At 37.9% G+C, this 18,921-nt stretch overlaps 1 protein-coding gene across 6 annotated transcripts in view; it reads right to left on the bottom strand.

The window, feature by feature from the left end:
- SOX6 (SRY-box transcription factor 6) overlaps window positions 1–18,921 on the bottom strand; it is a 364,152-nt gene that overhangs the window by 86,174 nt on the left and 259,057 nt on the right. For 5 of the 6 annotated variants that reach the window (XM_064714999.1, XM_064715000.1, XM_064714996.1 and 2 more), the window contains 2 exons: window positions 11,632–11,755; window positions 3,272–3,351 (listed from right to left, as the gene is read on the bottom strand). In XM_064714999.1, coding sequence (XP_064571069.1) covers window positions 3,272–3,351; window positions 11,632–11,755 — 204 coding nt within the window. The remainder of the gene's footprint in view (window positions 1–3,271; window positions 3,352–11,631; window positions 11,756–18,921) is intronic. The other variant, XM_064715002.1, reaches the window with a different exon arrangement.

Here is an 18,921-nt window from a genome sequence, read left to right as displayed (position 1 = left end):
GATTCACTCACAATTGTCTGAGCTTGGAGGGGTGAACAGAAGGAGCTTGTTTTTCCTGATCAGACTATACCTAGAGAACTGCTCCCTCATCATCTAGATCCCCTCTCATGCCAAAAGTACTAACAGGGCTTGGTCCTGTCATGCTTATTATTTAAATTTTTGGCTGATTTGTTGAGGAAACTGCTGAGATGGGGCTGAGATGTCAACGGGAAGTATGGAGCACAGAGTTTTAAGCCTTTTTACTAACAACATTTTCAATTACATCTTCATGAGATCAGTACACAGTTCAAAAGAAACTATCTGGTATCAACCCAAAGCAGAGCAAGCCACCAATTCAGGAACCTAGACTGGTATAAAAGTGTGGTAGTCACTATTTCCCCTCAGGATACTGAAAGCTACAAGTGAATATTAATGGTATTTACCATGAGCTGAACAATGTGATCAAAAATCTAAAGAGAAGATGGATCAAACTGATCTGTTGCTGAAGGAGAACTTTTTTAACTTTTTTTTTTAATGCATTATCCGTGAAATTCAAACTAGTTACTTGAGAAACTGCTGTATATGATTTCAGAAAAGTTTTTTGTACTCATAGAGATACATAATCCACTGGTGAACAGAAATATATAATTCAGATAAAGTACATTTTAATAACAACAGTTTGAATAAGTCAGGCAAATCATTAATTAGCGATTGCCCACTGGAGAATCATCCTCTGTGAAATAATTGCTATTGTTACATGATGTACCTGGTAAAAAATGGTTCTCTGTTCTATTAGATTCAGAGCTTGCATAGAAGTTGCCCTAACACACAGGAAGATGAGAGCAAAAATTTGCTGCCACACTCATACCTGGAGCATGATCATCCAAATAAAAGAAAACATAAGTAGAAAAAAAGGGGGAGATTACAAGATTGAAGCTGGCAGAATTTCCTTAGCTGGATACAGATTATAGAAAATAATTTTGGAATTAATAATACTGCCCTGGTAAAGTTGAAATGTTAGAGCTGCTGCAAAACTCTTTTACTTGACATAGCTTTGCCTCCCCCGGTTCTCCAAACATGGATATTACACACACACTCACATGTAGAAACAAAACCAAACCTGCAAATAAATTAGCTATTTCTCCCACTGCCTGAAAGGGGCAGAGATTAGTTTTGTGATCAGTATTTTCAAGCACTTGGGAAATACTCAGATACCATGGTCACAGCATTCACGTAAATAAATAAGTGGGTGGGGTGCATGGAAGAAAGGAAGCAGAACAGAGAAAGAAGGGGGAAGGGAAGCAAAGATGGAAAAATGAGCTGAAATGCTACACCCCTAACAGTCTTCATGACGCATCAGGTATAACAACAATTTCTCTCCAACAAACACACCCAAATAAGTGCTCATTTAGGGAACACAGAGAATTGACACAAAGAGAAAATTAATAGTAGGAGTAAATAAAATTTAGTTCAGGCACTTTAACAATCTGATGAGCAGGTATCAGCCAAAGGTTAAGTGTTCTGTTATTTAAGCTCTTATAACCATGAAACATTAAAGGTTTTGAAATCCCATAGAGATGAAATTCAAACAAAATAGAAAGGGGGGGAAACACACAAACAAAAAAATTCTTTTACAGCAAATATGCCTAAATGGAAATTCAGACCCCCAAACCTGAATGTTCCTGAATTTACTAGCACACATTTTTGCTGGTTGTTTTCTCTCTAATTGTTGGTGTTATGTTTAACAACTCAGTCTATCATTTCTGCAAATTAATGAAAATGCATTATTGCTGTAGGTTCAGATCAAGTCTGATGTGCAAATATGTGGGTCAAGTTACAAATGGATCATGTAAAAGAAAAGAAGCAGGAATGTCTGTGGTTTAGATCCCATTTCTTTGACAGTTGAACAGTTTCATCCTTTCCTGCCTTGCAGTCTTGTGTAGGCTCACTATTTGTTTTAGTGCATTTCAAAGGCAGCAAAAACAGTCTCTCTATTCACAAAGCTGATTTCTGCAGTATTTTCCCAACTAAAGCTAATGAGAATTTTGCTTCAATAAGTAGTCAAATGGCTTTCTAAAGATACCTGCTATTTTACCTTTTGAGAAACTTCCCTTTGGTTTCAATCCTGTCCAAGATACAGTCTTAACATCACATTATCATGACCCAAAACTATTTTCCAGAAATCTTTGCCTGCAGAGTCAGGGTGTTCTCTTTTCAAATGTTGATTTGAGGTTAGGTCACACCTAGGCTTAAGGAGTCTTTCTTGTCAGCTCTAGACCACCAATGAGCAGAGGTCCCATTTTCAAGTTCTAGTCCCATTTCCACTTATCCTAAGTTAATTTGGCAAGAATAACAACATAGGGCAAAGAGGAAAGGATTTTTAATTTGCTTTGACCTCTCTGGAAAAAAATTAATCACAGAAAGGTAAGCAAAGTAGATATTTAGATATTAGCATGGCAATACTTTGCTACTCTAGGCACAATTTATTCCTACTTTGCTTCTGAACCCAAGTCTAACCTAACTCAAATAGGGGTTTCAAAGGTTTACTTGTAAATAGTTACATGCATCTTTAATGGCCTTTCCTCTCATGTTCACTGTCACTTTTATTCCACACATTTTAACTCTGAAAGCTTTTGACTGTTTCTTCATTATTTATGACATTGTTGTGTCTTTTCTTCTGAAATTAAAAACTTCTTGCCACAAGAAGCTAGCTAATAATATGGCACATAAATCTTTCTTTCACAACATTTCATTCTATATGTGCCAAAAATAAATAAATGGCCAAACTAAGTCTCTAACCATGTTTGGCATCTGACCAGCTTAATGCACAGAAAGGTTGAGATTACCTCAATAAAGAAGCTAAAAGAGTTTGCAATTTATTGTATTGTCAGCACCACACAGTCAAAAAAAAAGGGAAAAAAGAAAAACCCAATAATGCACTTTTGTTTGGATACACTGACTGCTCCAATTATAGATAGTGCATTGCAGCTACAGAGGAGCAACCACAAGAAAATAAAGTTAAAAAAACCTTTGAACTTATCTCCCATCAACTGTTCATGTAAATAAAAAAAAATACCATTAACTGCCAGTATAAAACACAGAACAATGTCTTTCACTCACAGTATCAAGGTTGGCTGCACGTTGCTGTACTGTAAGTACATAAGGTGTTAATCCTCCTGGGCTGCGCTCAAAAATTATTTAACATTCAGGCTATTATTTAGCATACAGCTGGTTAGCAGTTTTCCCCTAAAATGTTGGCTTCCATCCCACATTTTTTTGTTCTGGCACATACCTGGAGCTGTAAAGGGCTGAGTCCAGAAGCAGCAGCAGCTGCCATTGTTGATGGAATGAACTGCACAGGGTAGTTATCACCTGTCGGGAGAACAATGCGTGCAGGTTCAGACAATGAGCAGAGAATAGCAGCAGACAAGTGCAAACAAGGCCCCAGGATTGCCTGTGCTCCACAGCACTCCTCTAAGCCCAAACATCTGCAAAAACAAAAGGCTTCGCTGGGCACGGACTTGCCACGCTCCCTTGGAACTTTTTTTGTTAGCAGATAGCTGGTAGGCAAACTGGCAAAACATAAATATGATACTCGTGATTTTCATTTCCAAAAGCTAATGTTCAAATCAAGCGTGGAAGCCTGGGCACAAAATGGGTCTTACAACCACAGACACACAGATGAGATACCCCAGGAAACCTCAGTGGCTCCCACAGCAAAAATTATTTTTTGAGTTTTCACCACATATTTCTAAAAAAATAAAATAATCTGTTATAAACTAAGAAATATCAGTCCTGTTTAATGCAGAGTGATTTCTTTTCAGCGTCAAGTGGACATGTACCCATTTGGCTCAACACAGGTTGAGGTTTCTTGTTTTCCTTTGGGATTTTCTGTCTTGGGACAAGTCCCTTAAGGAAGTCATAGAGAAGAACAAAATTAAATCACCTTTTAATATAGCTTGAAATGCAATTTTAATTTTTTCTTAGATCTGCAGGCCTACTGAAGTCAATAGATTAGACAGGTGCTCAGTTACCTGAGAATTCAGGTACTAACATTTCCAAATTAAGTACTGTAACATGGTGTCGTATAGCATATCTATGGGTGCTCCCATAGGTGTGCACCACACCGTGCCATTTGGACTCTTAGTCAATGTGGGGAACAAAAGAAGGCTGGAATAGTTTAGCAGTGTAATCTGTAATACAAAAATGAATACAGTGATGGATAAGAAGTTGTGATTTAATGGCATATCACTTTGGCTCCAGCTACTTATGTAAAATCAGTGTTATATACTATCTGCAAACTACATTTCAACAGGCTGTGCGGGTTTTAGATATTTTTACAATAATCAGTCTATTTTACACAAAATCTTCCATGCTGAAAGCAGAATATAGCAATAAGGGAAAATACAGAAATCCAGTACAATATAGTCAGGACATTCCAAGAACTAGATTTTTGTCACCCCTCAAATAAATAACAATAGCTAAAATCTTTGCAGTCACCAGACTCCTCAGAACTCTTTCTTTTTACCACATCAAGTTCGATTACATCCAGTTCAGTTAAAATGTTTGGTTGTTTCACTTTTTTTAATAAATTGTACATGTCTAATCCACAAGGTCTCTTTGCATCATATCCATAATACCTCATCAGGCCATTGAGCACAGTATGTGCTTGTACACAGTCCAGTAACAATTGGATTCTGATTGCATATGGAGCTCTGCTACAACGCATTCACTCACACTATATTGTACTGGTGTCCTATGGAGTAATGTTCAAAATATCTCCTCTTATTTTCCCCATTCCATGAGGTTGATTTTAGTGTGCAATGATGTTAGAATTTTTTTTCTTTAAAAAGCAAAACCAACAAAAAAGACTTCTAGATTATATTCTTAAAGTACTTAAGCTGTCTCTTTATGGTTAAATAATTCCACTCGTCTCTTTGATATTTATATCAAATTATCTGAATAAATAAGATCCTAATCTAAGTTAAATAATGTTTCTTTCAGAAATATCTTACAAGGTTTTTTTTTTAAAAAAAATCACAAAGATGTTGAATTAATGATGCTTTAAATGGGGGGGAAAATAACCATCTGACTTATCAGCATGGACTGCCTTGCAGAACATTTCGGAGGCATTCTTTCTTTAAATATCATGAATTATTCATCCCTGTTCCACACAGCAATCTCTTCTTTCTCCCTCCCCCTCTGCACACACTTTTTAAGTTCAATACCAGTTGCTTTATTTGTACTAAAACATTTTCCATGTCAAACATATTTTAAAAAAAACCAAACTCTAAAAGAATTCCCTGCGGCACTCCTTTTTCACAGCTGTCATGCTCCTATGGTTTGAAATAGCCAGATATTTTATACCCACATGCGCACACGCACACACAGAGTTTTTGGCTTCACAGTTAATTTAATAGTATCTTCACCACACCCTGTAGTGTTCTCTTGCTCACCTGCTGGCTACAGTGCTGTCTCTTGTTGCAGGAAGAAGAATATTCATAGGGTTATGCCATTTATCTGTTATCAAAACCCAATACTGTCCATTTTTACCCTCATTTTGATGCGTTAAATTATGGCTAAGTCCTGGTATGTCAGCAGCATCTTTGTGCTGAGAAGAAAAATTAATACTCCTTCAGTTCTGGAGTACTTTGTTGACACTGAGGAGTAAAAGCAGAGCAAAGGTACTTCTTACTCCCTTGAGCAAACTGAGCATGCAAGGAGTGCTCTGGATTTAATTTTTAATTACAGAGGTACATATTTTCCCCTCTCGTTTTCTCAGTGCAAGAATGGATCAAGAAGCTCCTCCATAGCTGTCTTGGCGAGAAATCAGTCAATGTATTGCAGCAATCTTTTTCAAATTTGTTTCTCAATTTGGAATGCTTGCGTGAGGAACCATTCTTTTAAATTTGTACAAAAGGCAGGAGCACATGTTGAAACAGGTCTGCCTTAAGCGCTGGTGTGTGCTGGCCTTTGACAACCAGGAGTAAGAAGAATGCTGGAAGTAGAAAATCTGTCATGTTTTGCAAACTGATCTTTTCAATCTCCTTGCAGTGCTGATTGTCTATTTACATTTGGCTGCTGTTGTTTATATATAAATTGGTGTTTACAAGCCATGGAAAATTATGCCAGACTTCTGTTTCGTTTGTCAGGTTGAACAACATTTCCAAATGAATAAAAGCAGTGAGCAATTGTGCTGTGTTATTCTACACAGAAATAATGTAAATGTTTCTTTTTGTCTTGGATAAAGAGATGAAGCTTAGCAGACTTTATTTATAGGATGTATAGACTTACCTTCCAGATCAAGGCTTTGTGTGCTGTGAGGAAAGAAGGATGTCTGGCTTTTGTGAGACCCAGAGTAGGGGGAAGGTGCTGCCTTATTACCAGTCTTTCCTAAAACACAATTGTAATACAAACTGGCTCTCCTCATCTGAGTTACAAAGCTTTTGGCTTGATGATGTTCCCACCATTTTGGGATTGTAACTTAAAGTCTGCCTCTTCACACTCCTGGATTGAGAGGAAATGGAGTTGGGAGAGCTGCAAGAGGTCAGCAATTCCAGGGCCCCATCCTTCCATACATAATGGACAGACTGAGCAAAGAGTACCTCAGGTGCTGTTGGGATACTCAGGGAGAGGGACATTCCCACAGTATTCCCACACAGGGCAAGAATTTTGCTTGTTCTGAGCCATCAGGGTTGAGGAAGATGTAAACAGAGGTAACTGACTAAGGGAATACCACGGAGCATCTCCCCTGTCCCATGTCACTCCTTCAGTTGTGCGTTTGTCCTGCCTTGTTTGCCTTAATGTAATTCTCATGTTGCAGCAAAACCAGCTTCCCCCACAATTTTCTGTCTGCAGGTAATGTTTGCAAAATTATGAAATTTGCACATTTCACTGCCAAGTCCTACCTGTCAATATCCAGCTGCCCGCCATTGTTTCCAGCTTTTGCATCAATATTTAGGACTGAGGCACACGATTGCTACAACAAATCCCAACAAAGTCTTTGTTCCAACCAAGTAAAACCCAACAGGGGACACTTAACAGCCTTTAACTCAGTCCTGGGGAATTTCCACTAGAAAAAGGACTCATGAAGCCATGAAAAGACACACGGGCAACCAGTACACAGTGGATTTGGTGTGTGCCTCCTGTTTTCACCTGCCAGGAGGAAGAGCAGCCTATTTCCTTACCTAAAAAAAAAGAATACTTAGATATGGAAAATCTAAACCACCTGAGAACTTTAGGAAAGACTTCTGAAAGACCTATTCCAAATGGAAATTGCAATGTCAGATATCAGAAAAATCCAACACATCTAAGATTATGTGAGTTATGTGGATTAGCTACAGTAATCAAGGAGTTTAATTAGTTTGATGACAAATATTTCACAGTATTGGAATGTTCTGAAGTCCAGCCTGATGACAATAAGCCTGACAGTTTTGTTTGCCATGCTTTCCCTAATAATATTACTTTCTCTGATCTGCCCCAGTGCAACTAGGAACAGAAAACAGGCCAAAATGTTGACTCTGTTTCTGCCACCAGCCTAAGAAAACAGTTTCCATTTTCACATGGCATCGCAGCATAACAAAATCTCTTGTAAATTATTTTTGTGCATAAAGTCAAATGCTCTATGTGGGTAGACAGGGGCCGTTTCTTAGCCAGTCTAATCATGGGGTTTATGTTAATTTTTGAATGAAATCTGAAAAAAAAGTTTTGAAAATACACTGCAGCATATCACTCAACAAACCTGTCCAAACTGAGTTTTACTCCACTCAATGTTTTTATTTTCAATAATCTTTTTGAGAGATACTTTCCAGATCTGGCAAAGAAATGAAACAGTACAAAATATTTGCAGGACATTTTAAAGCAAAAGTGCTCATAGATTTTGAAGTCTCATGGAGTGCCATTAGGCAACTGGCATGGACATCAGCCCTCCCACCCTCGGCTGAGAGCAAACCATAGCTCTGGGATCTGCTCAGCTTATGGTCTGGCTCCTACCTCGTATTGCTTTATATCTTTACTCCATCATCATCCTATTCCCTGTTCCCTCTCAGCCACAAAAATTGATTGAAGTAATATTTTAGTCACTGAAAAATGGAGGAGGGAACTGCCCTTCCTTTATCCTCTTCTTCCTCATCCTCCTCACTGCCTTGTCCCCTTGACCCAGGGCGCTAACGGGGACACAATAATCATGTTCGAGGATACTCCAGTCCACTAAACTTTTCTGGATGCATGTGTTTAGCTAAATGAAGGGAAAATTGCAGTGGGAGAGGAGGTGTAATGGTACCCATGCTGCCCACCAGTTCCAAGCAGTAAGTGCAGTGGTCACAGTCAGAAAGCCAGCACAGTTGCTTTGCTCTCCTTGGAATGCAAAATAATTCTATTAACTGTGTAGCATCTCTGGGCAAGTATTAGCTTCCTAACAGCTGCCACTCTCAGCTTCCCCCTGGAATCAGTGGCAACCCCCACAACCAGGTACTCTACGAGGCTCGTCAAACGCCTGCAGGTCAATAGTCACAACAGTCATTTGAGATGCACAGCGCCCTAAAGTTTTAATTAATCTGGTATACAGTATAAATACTGAAATATGTATAAAAAATTAATTAGGTGGTCTATGCAGCTCTGATTTCTCAATTAGTACTTACCATGCCGGAAAATTATATTACATGACTTTGAGATACATAAGGAAGCATGGGACTTTGGGGATTTTTTTTCTAATGCAATTATTACTTGTCATCAGCACTTGCTAACTTTGGCCTGTTTCACCTCCTAGAGCTCCAAAATACTGTGGGGGGAGGGTTACAGCCATCTCAGTGTTATAGACTCTGCCAGGCAGAAGGAAAGTTTCTCCTGTCAGGCTTTAACATAGCTGGGTATCAGGAAATCCTTAAGTTTTTGCTCCTAATGATTTGCTGATCTCAGAAGTTCATGAGCAGCAAGGTATGCACTGGAAGGGTCTCAAAACCTAATAAACTCTCCTCTCTTCTACAGGACCTTCAGTTGAGTGTACAAACTATTCTATTTTGCTAAAGAATACCATTTTATTTCTCCAAGGCCTAGCATTTGTGTGCAAATCTGCAGCAGCACTCACTAACTGCTACCTTGGCATTGAACTAAACAGCCATGAAATTGGTTCCCAATTTAGCCCAGGAAGATATTTCTGTGTGAACATGGACACATAATCATACCCCTGCTTGCACACCAAGGCAGGACTTCGCATCCTGGCTGTCCTGTCACAATAACACTGCTCCAGTGCTCCCACTTTGGAGCCAGCTTATATCTAGCCTGTTTTACAGGCAAAGCAGATTAAGTGACTGTGCACACAATATTCAACATTCCCTAAATGACACAGTCAGTTTCAAACATACTTAGTCCCCACTGCTGCTGTTATTGAAATGCCTCTCACTGTATTTTCTGAATGTCAAGTAAAACTGGCAGGGTCAAAACTCAGTCTTGCTGATGTCAAAATACAGCAAAATAGAACAGAAGCTAAACATGTAGCCTAAAAGAAATTGGCAAGCATCTGAAGGGTTAATTCCTCTCCTCTCTTCCCTCAGAGGCACCAGCAAGTCTAACCCGACAGTTCTGCAAGGGAAAGTTTCATTTCTCACAAAAGTAGAAGAGTACAGGTAGTAGCAGTCAAGTTCATAAATATTCCTCAGAAATGACTTTGAAGAACCCTCTCTATGAAAGAGTATAGCTTAATCTCCAGTTTCATTAATTCCTTAACTACTGTGCCGAGAGTGCCAAAAATAGGAATTAATCAATACCAAGTGTAGTTACAGCATTTTTTTTATCATAACGTGTCTCTGACAGAAGCTACTGACCTGCCCAGATACCTTTGCCACACATGCAGTAGACTTAAATATATATATATTAAAGATATAAATATACAAATAAAGGTATAAATTCTATCTTCTTTAAAGACAATGGTTATAATCAGATCATTGTGACTTCTGGCTTTTAACTAGCATCATCTGGAATTAAACCTCTAACACCAGCAAACAGCTTCACTGCTTTCCCAGATATCTAGGCCTAGGCTTCCTCCTGCATTTCATTATTCTAACTTTTGTTATACATCTCTCTTTCTCTCTTTGTGCATTCTGGGAAGTAAGGAAATGCCCTAAAGCTGCATCATCTTAGGAGGCCAATGGGATCAAGTTAGATAGGTACTATGAGGAACACTGTAGAATAAGTCCAGAAAATTGGTCATGTTCAGAAAACATGCTGGTAACTCTTCTTCCTAAATCATTTTTTTTTCAAGAAGTCTCAGAGCCAAAATTAACACGACATAATTGAACACAATGCCTTTCAGGGGGAAGCACAACCATCAGCTTAGTCACTAACAGTCACTACTCAGAAAACATCTCAGATTAAATCAGAAAAAGCAAGGAAAGCATGTTCTTTCTCTTGTCTGTGAGAAGAAAGATTTAATCAGGGTATTTTAGGTAATTTCTACAACTGGCAACCCTTTGTCTTTGGTCCCTAACTGTTGTGAGGTAGTGATGGGTGTGCAATCTGTCAAATCAGACAAGAACTTTAGGATTTCAAAACCTGAAAGTAAGATAGCTAGACAAAAAAATCTGTGTTTAAAGAGGAATGTCTCTGGACTAAAGAGACAGAAGGGAGCAGGACAAACGGAAATACTTGCTGAAATCCTGCTTGGCCCCACTTCATCCAATACTAAGTAAACTTGCTAGAAGAGATTCTAGGTTCAACCTGGCTTTTAATTAGAATGCTGTTTATATCATCTATTATGAGGCTTTACATTGGATTTGACCCTGTTCCTGTCAGGGAACAGCAAGAGCACCACTAATATCAGTGGGAACAGGATCAATGCTTTACTTTGTCCGCCTCATATTTAATGAAGAAAAAAATCCCAGTTATTTATGTTTTGTAGTTATTAGTTATCAGGTTAATATGCTAAAGGCAGCTTGACAGAGAATACTATTAATGAGCAAAATAAGGTTGCTGCTTCTGGACTGAGGTCACTTACAAAGAATGTACAAATGAAAATAAGGTTGACTTTTATTTACTTAAATATCTTCCTACATTGAATTCCTTTGGCAAAGTGTCTTTAAACATTTAAAGCCCTGTTTACAAGGAGGCTCTGAAAGTAGCTTCAAACCATTATATCCCTAATTGAATTCCCCAGGAGTTCTGTAAACTCAGAGGAAAAAAAGAAAGAAATCATAACATTTGCTAAATCATCTCAAAACATATTTCACTGCAAGGTTATGTGACCTGCTAGGAGTCTGAATGATGACTGGAACTGAACTACTGAAACCTTTTATTAACCGGATTGAAATCAAACAAAAGAGCAAGAATTTTCCCACAAAACACAAATATTCTGAAGATAACAGAATTAATTAAAGACATGTAGCATTTGTATAGGGCAGACCAGATGCAAATTGCTAGGCAAGTGGGGCACTGTATTTAAAGCAAATGACTTTGTGGAAATTAAGTTTAAAAAAATCATGATGTTCAATAACCAATAGTCTATCCATTTTCTTAAACCCAGGAGTATTTTTTCAAATGGAGTTGCAATAATTTCCAGCCAGCTCTGCCTGTTGTGTATCATCTGCATGAGACAGATCACAGAGAAGCTACCGTTCGTGTCTTAAAATGTGCAACAGGCTCGCATCCCCGTGAGCTTACCTGGTTTGTATGTTATTCCTGGGGGGAAGAGGAATCCCTGCTGGGCTGCAGCAGCCGCTGCCAGTGTCCGCTGGTCGTGTGGAAAAATTGGGATCATGAGCGGAGGCATGTGACCCTGAACCTGCTAAACAGAAGAGAGCCTCTGATCAGAAATAGCACAAATTTGTCTTGACAGGTATTTCTCCAGCACTGATAGTGTTCTTGCGTTCACACAGTCCCCCAGAACCTTCCCCTTAATGCAATCCCTGCCAACTTCACATTATCACATCAAAGCCCTCACAAACATTGTTTTCCCTCAGTGTCAAAGGTGCAAGTGTCTCGGTGAACTGCACGTTTCCCTACTTCTTCCTGGTTCTCTATTACGTTGCTTCAGTTTCTTTTAATTAGTATTCCCTGTCCTGGCACAATTTAAAAAGGTACAAAACATACCAAAGTTTTTATTATAAGTAGTGTGGTATGTATTTCTATTAATTTTTCACAGGTTTTCTCACCTTTGGTCACAGAGTGATGAGCATTTAAAAGCAGCCTAACACTGCAGTATCTACTTTGATGTTCAGATTTTAGTAACCTTAGGAAAATTTTAATTCTGAGATCTTACAACATGGTTCACATAAATACCCACAGCTCAGGTATGTTATTTCAAAATCTCACCAGAGTATTAAAGAGTCTTCCAGTCAACACCACAACTCTTAAGATTTAAGGTTCCAACACCTTGGCTCCTAAACAAACTAACATACTCTGCCACACACACCTCACTATAAGAAATAAATTGCTTGTCTGTCTAAGTAGTTTTATAGCTTTATGTGCTATCATGTAGCTTGGTAATTATGGAGCTGCATTCAGAGACCATTTCAGAACAAAACCTACTATATCAAATTTAATTTGACCGTAATAAATGTATTGAAAAACCACAAACATGCACAAAGAAAAAAATTCTTCTCCTTATACTAGCATTTGTATTCAACATATAGAGAATTATGTGATAAGGTGATGCCTGTTAAATCCATAAGGTAATTTCCTAGTTTCTTAATTTACAGTACCTGTGTTTCAGAGACAGTGGCTAGGATCTCAAAGAATTTTTATCCATCATTTCTTAACCCCAGACATACCCAAGGGTTTGACTATATATTTTCTGATTAGCAGTTAAGCAAACATCTAATGCTTTATATATCAAAGCTAGTAAATGCAAGAAAAAAATGAGGGTTTAGGCAGAAAAAACCCTCCCTCATTGTACCATAAATTGGTAGAATTAAATACTATTAAAAACTTAAAGTACGCTTCAAGCAATTTTTTGCATTTAATTCCTAAAAATCTTTTTTGGTCAAATCCCATATGTTGACCTACGACATTGTTTAAATAGTGCCAAATTTTCTTGTCATATCCCCATTACTTTCACAACCATTGATGCAGTGCAGAAATGCTACTGTGTGTCTCTACGAGGGTTAATTTACCAACAACTCTTCTCTTGGGAAAGCCCTAAGATGGAGGTTAATAAAGGTCAAGCAAAAAATAAACACTTTACAGTATTTTTTGAATCCATTCCTCAGGAAAATCAACTTATAATAAAAAGGTCTTTGTGCAATTACTGCTGTGGCACTGGGGCGTGAAAGAAACTAGCTTTACGCAGCTATTTCTCTCATTTTAGCTGAGGTAAGCCTGGCTGTGTGTTTTAGGTTATGCATTAAACTTGGTCAGATTGGAGTTGATCCCCATGTGCCCAGAACAGGCATTCAGCTCTGATAAAATGGTGCTGGCTTTGCTGCCTGGTGTTTCTATATATTGGCTTTACAGGAGCACAGTAAAGGAAAACCACAGGTTTTGTCTGATAGAAGCAACCATACAGGAAAAAATTCAATGCAATACAACTTGCAAAAAATTTGCAGTAGTTCCTAAATTACATCTAATGAAATGGAGCCAAAATCATAAAAAATATACCCCACATAAAGCATTTACATGGATCTGCAAAGGTACAAGACTCCAACATAGTCTCACAAGACGCAGCAGAGATCAGAGTGCTGTGGTTTGAGTGAAGGTGCAAACATACCCACAGCAACATTTCACTCCATTGTGTCACAAAGATAATTTGAAACATATCATAACCAAATCCTACAATGCATTCCTGTAGATTTTGATCCACTCAGCTGTATAGATTTTGTTTAAACTCTCAAATAAAAGCACTTCTGCAAGTGTGGGAAATTACCATTTCAAGTTCTGGCTATCTGCTATTCTTCCTACACTGAATTCAGGAGCAGGTCTTCAGTCTATATAAATCAGCATAACTTTGACTATAGGTTACATTCAGCCTGTAAGTTTGTATTTAAAATTAAGAGACTTAAACAGATTGAAAAAAGCTCATACTGAAAGGCCACCATTCCCTCCCACGGGTCTTCCCTCTAGAACATATGAAATACTATTCCTACATAAGTGTTGGTTTCACACAGAATTATTATATACATAGGTGTCCATTTATACATAGGTGTCAGCACAGGTCAACTGAAAAGCACAAATAAGCACTGAAAAGGAAGAGAATGTGAAAGTATCACTGGTCACAGCACTATTAAATACATAAAATGAATGCAAAAAAATTCCAGTTAACTCCTTAATTTTTGACAATTTCTATTCCTGAGAGTTTTATTATTATGAAGATGATGTGTTTGACTTTACTGAGAGTGGGAGAAATTGGGAGGAGGGGTTGATCGGTGTACTTCATAAAATCGGCTACATGCCCAGAAATTTTAATTGCTGAGATGTTCCTCAGGTCTTTCTGAAAACCAAGACGGGAGCAGATGCCCAAGAAACACTCTGACTCTGTCTCTTCCCATTCGTAAAAATAGCACATTGTTGGATCGGCACTTTCCCCTTTTGTCTCCTCTGTGCTAAGTCGTTGATGATGCCATTTTTTGCCATCTGCCCCAGAGCTTCATTAAAGATACATGAATGGACTAACTGGGCTGCTATCTTGTGAGGAACAGGTGCTATTGTTTGTCCCCAAAGACTTGCACTAAAGATCTCACTCAGAATACTTGAGAAAGAGCATCTGCAGCAGTCAGTCAGAGAGTAACTTGGCAGAGCCCATGCTATGGGCTAATATGCAAACAGAGACACTCAGGGGGACTCATTTTCTCTTTCATGAAGTTTTTTTTGAGGGTGTTTTTTGGGTGGTTTTCTGGGTTTGGTTGTTTTTTGGTTTTTGGAGGTTTTTTGATGGGTAGTAAATGTTTGATTTTGAACAATTCTGCCAGTCTGTATTTTTAGCTGAATGTACAAACCCTAGAGGAGACTGGAATATATATTCTCTCCAGTATTCAGTTCTGCTGCCTCAAGTACATTCGACTCTTGCATAAAGCTACCTCATGAAATTAATCTTTGTTTCCATACAACGAGCTCAGGTTTAACTGTGTTAAACACAAAAATCTGCCAGGATTAGGGAACATTTTAAAGATAGTGTACCATTCCTTTAATATCCCATCACAACTCTGACGGCCCTTGGGAACTGATTACAGCACTTCCTTGCCTGAGATCTAAGTCAGGAAGCAACTTTAGAGCAAATCAGCCCTGATTAGTTCAAGAAGCAACTTCCAATTTGATTCTCCCTGAAATAATAAAAGCTGGTGGCCTGTTTGATAAACTGGGCAAATCTACACTGCTTTGTCCCACAGTTCTGTGAGTGATAATCTCAGAAGTTGGCTGAACAATCCTCCTTGTTAAAAAGTCATTGATAGTTAGTGTTCTGCAAGGAAAATGTAAGCCAGAGTGATATGTTATACAAAAATAATGCTTTGAATTAAAATGATCTGCCTCTTTTGGATAAGGAGCACAGCACATTTAGTAAGATTGAAGAGGAGGAAGAGTTTTATCTTTAAAACTCAAAGCTGCCTCTACAACAACTAACACTGCAAGTAGAGAAGTAAAGGCATTCAGAGAAAAGGGTGGCAGCACTGCAAGCAAAGAAGCAGCTCACACATTTCTGCTTAGCTGTGAGGATCACAGGTTTCAAGAGCAGAAGTAATCCCACCCTATAATGGCAGATGAATTCCTCTTCCTTTAGAAGATCAAACTTTGCAAGCTGCCTCTCTCTGCACAAGCTACTTCAGTAAAGAGCAAAAGTGCCATCTTTTTGCTAGAGAGCAAGCACAATCTTTATATTTTTTTTATCCCTTCTTTAAAGTTTTTTTTTTCTATTTTATTATACCCAGCACTAGTATAAAGCAGTTTGAATGGCTAAATAAGCTCTAATTACCTACAATAATCCAGCCTTACTATTTAAAATCATCGCCACCCCCTTCTTCAACCAATTAGATCGCTGGACCCTGTTCTCAAACTGTAAAAATCCTGAGATTTGCTTTGAATCTAACAGACTATTCCAGCACAAGTTAGCTGAGAAACCAATCTTTGAATTTACTGAATTGACATTTTTTCTATAGTAATGAACAGAACCTTTTGTTGATATGATGTTGCAGCCACTGTGAGAACTTGTTCACAGGGAGGTTTAGACTTCTCATAGTTTAAATTTTAATTTCTACCTAAAGCTTCTTAAATTCTTGAGTAATTGGTACACCCAGACTACAACCTTAACCTAAGCTCTCACAGAGCTTTGAATTTCCATAGTCAAAAAGTGTCGGAAATTTTCTAGTATCTCATTTAGAAACTACAGTGTAATAGATTTCCAGGTAATGGCAGTATATCAAGTAAGGATGTGCATTTTCAGACTGCTCGAAATGTTTATATGATAGAACATAGTGGCCATAACTGATAGCTCAACAGGTTATATTTTAAGTTGATTCATTTAAAAATATGTCTTAATGGCATTGAAAGAAGTGTTTGTGCTCCCAGAACTATTAGTGCAAGATTTTAAATATCCTGCATATGATATGTATTTACCTCAGCTGCATTTTAAATAGTCTCTATGCAATACATGGCACTGCTACTTTTATATCACTGTCAGATTTTTATTTATTTCAATAACCAGTGTTGGGCTTTGTTGTTTTTTGGAAGAGAAGAAATATTAGAAGTTTTGGTAATTTAAGTTTCATTCTGGGGGGTGCTGCAGGAACACAAACATGTTGCATAATGAAGTAGGTACTTCTTTTATGAAAACTTAAGAAGTGAAAGTCAGAGGGACTGTGTAAATGTTAAAAGCAGCTACATGCTAAGATTTCTGCAGGTCTGAGTTTAAATCTGATCCCCAACTCTGCCAATACTGTAATGAACTCATGCCGTCACTGACCCTTTTCATGGTCCCAGAAATGATCTGTTTAGAAAAAGTGCAGAGGAATCATACAATAAAAAAATATTTTTTGGAAATGTCTTTGGCTGCAGTTGAATGGTGTGACTGTTAATTTGTGCTGCTCTGGTGAAGCAAAGGGACCACAAGGCTGGGTTAGCTGTCCAGTTCAGTTTTGAGGGACCTGGCTACTTTGTGTGCAAGTGTGGCTGAGCCTTTTGCTCTCAGAACTGTAACTGATGAACTCCCCAGGCTCATTTGGCTAAATGGCCATCAATGCCCAACATCCCCTGATGCAAAGGCAATAAGTGAGGGTGAACCCAAACACTCAAGTGAGACATCCCCTCTAGGGAATAACCCCAGGGAAGCACCTGCGATTTGGCAGGAGGAGGAAAAAGAAGCTCTAGAAAACCCAAAGTGACCCCCCAGTCACTGTGTCATAGCTGGGACACTGAAAATCACGTCAATCCCACACTGAGAATTATTCAGAGACTTCTTTCTGCTCCTGCTAGCAATACAGAACCACTGGAGATCTATCTATATAGGGGGGTGTATGTTATGTTCTAATTTATCTGCCATCTAATTATCTACAGTCTAATTGAAAAATGTTTCCTCTCAGTGAAAGTACATGAGCCACAAAGAAAATGTCTGCCAATAGGATCCCAGGGGAAGTGTTGGCAAATAAATTGTAAAAAAGATACCATAGACTTGCAAAGTGAGAACATTTCAGACTGGAAATACTATGGAAAAAATATGTGGCCCACTATTGAATTTGTAAAGGGATTGTAACTGCTATTTTCCTTCTTTTCCCCTATCATTTTTTTTCCATTTGTCCAATGCATCCGCATGATTTGGAGATTTAAGTCTACTGCAGTGGCCACAAATTAATGTGAAAATTGCAACCATGCTCATACAGCAAAACAGTGCATCCTTATTTTTTAATATGTTTTTTTCTCACCACTTTGAAACTTGAAATGAAATAAACTTAAATTCCATCTACTTGGGAAATCAAAGAGGAAGCTACAGAAAAATCCTGACAACATCACTGAAAACGGAACAGTTTCAAACACTAGATAGCATTTCATTTCTATTAGCTTCTCGTTATGTTGCCCTGCTTTTATCTAGCTCCTTAACTATCTGGAAATATAGAATTCAACTTAGGATGATCTCATGGAGTTAGGAGTATGATAAATGGTAATTAAATCTATTTAAATTGTCTGTATTTTAAGAAACTCTCACTAGGAGGGATGGAGAACATCTCTGCTATAGAGAAATAAATAAAACATGTTATGCAAAAGTGAATTTATGGTTCATTTGGAATTAGAGATCTACCACCTTTTCAATCCATACAAATGCATAATCTTGTCAATTAAATATTATTGTTAAGGTCTAGTAGTATGTTAAAATCACTTTAAAGTGCAACTAAGGAAAATTCATGTGTGTTTATTACTCCTTAAGGGTCTATTAGTGGGTATTTTATTCAGATTTGTGTTGTAAAATCTGCATAAACTCAGCATATTGTTATCCCCATGTGTGCATTTGTTTGGTTAAAGCATAACAGCAAATCTCTATTACTGCAACTTCTGGAAAAGTCAAGAGAAGTAAAACAGTCCTAATTTTAATCAGATACAAACAGTTATCTCTACAGAAGTGAAGAGTTGACTATTATGCAAATTGTCACAGTTAGTGGTCACCAAGCCATCACAGAAGACTGAGCAAGTCAATTATTTCAGATATTTCCAAAGACTAGTGAAGATGTATGTTTCTCATTTGCACCTTGTCTTATTCACGCCAAAATAAGAAAAATATTGGAGCCTAATGATACTTGTTGATATTTTTATACAGGAAAGCTCCATTACTTCAGTTCAAATCTAAATACAAATTGTGTTAGAAATCCCTTATTTGCTATGTTTTAATGGTGATATCAAAATATGCAAGATTTTTGGAGTACACTGACATTTCCTGTTGGTGGAAATGTTTAGAGCAGAAGATGCTTTAAAATTTGTGTATGGTATTGCTCCTTTCGAGCAGAGTTTCTCCCCACACATCTTTTGAAAACAGAATTC

The sequence above is a fragment of the Zonotrichia leucophrys genome, chromosome 5 (assembly GCF_028769735.1).
Source record: "Zonotrichia leucophrys gambelii isolate GWCS_2022_RI chromosome 5, RI_Zleu_2.0, whole genome shotgun sequence".
Taxonomy (NCBI): Eukaryota; Metazoa; Chordata; class Aves; order Passeriformes; family Passerellidae; genus Zonotrichia; species Zonotrichia leucophrys.
Note: the sequence above shows the minus strand (reverse complement) of the source record. Positions and strands in the feature narration are given on the sequence as shown.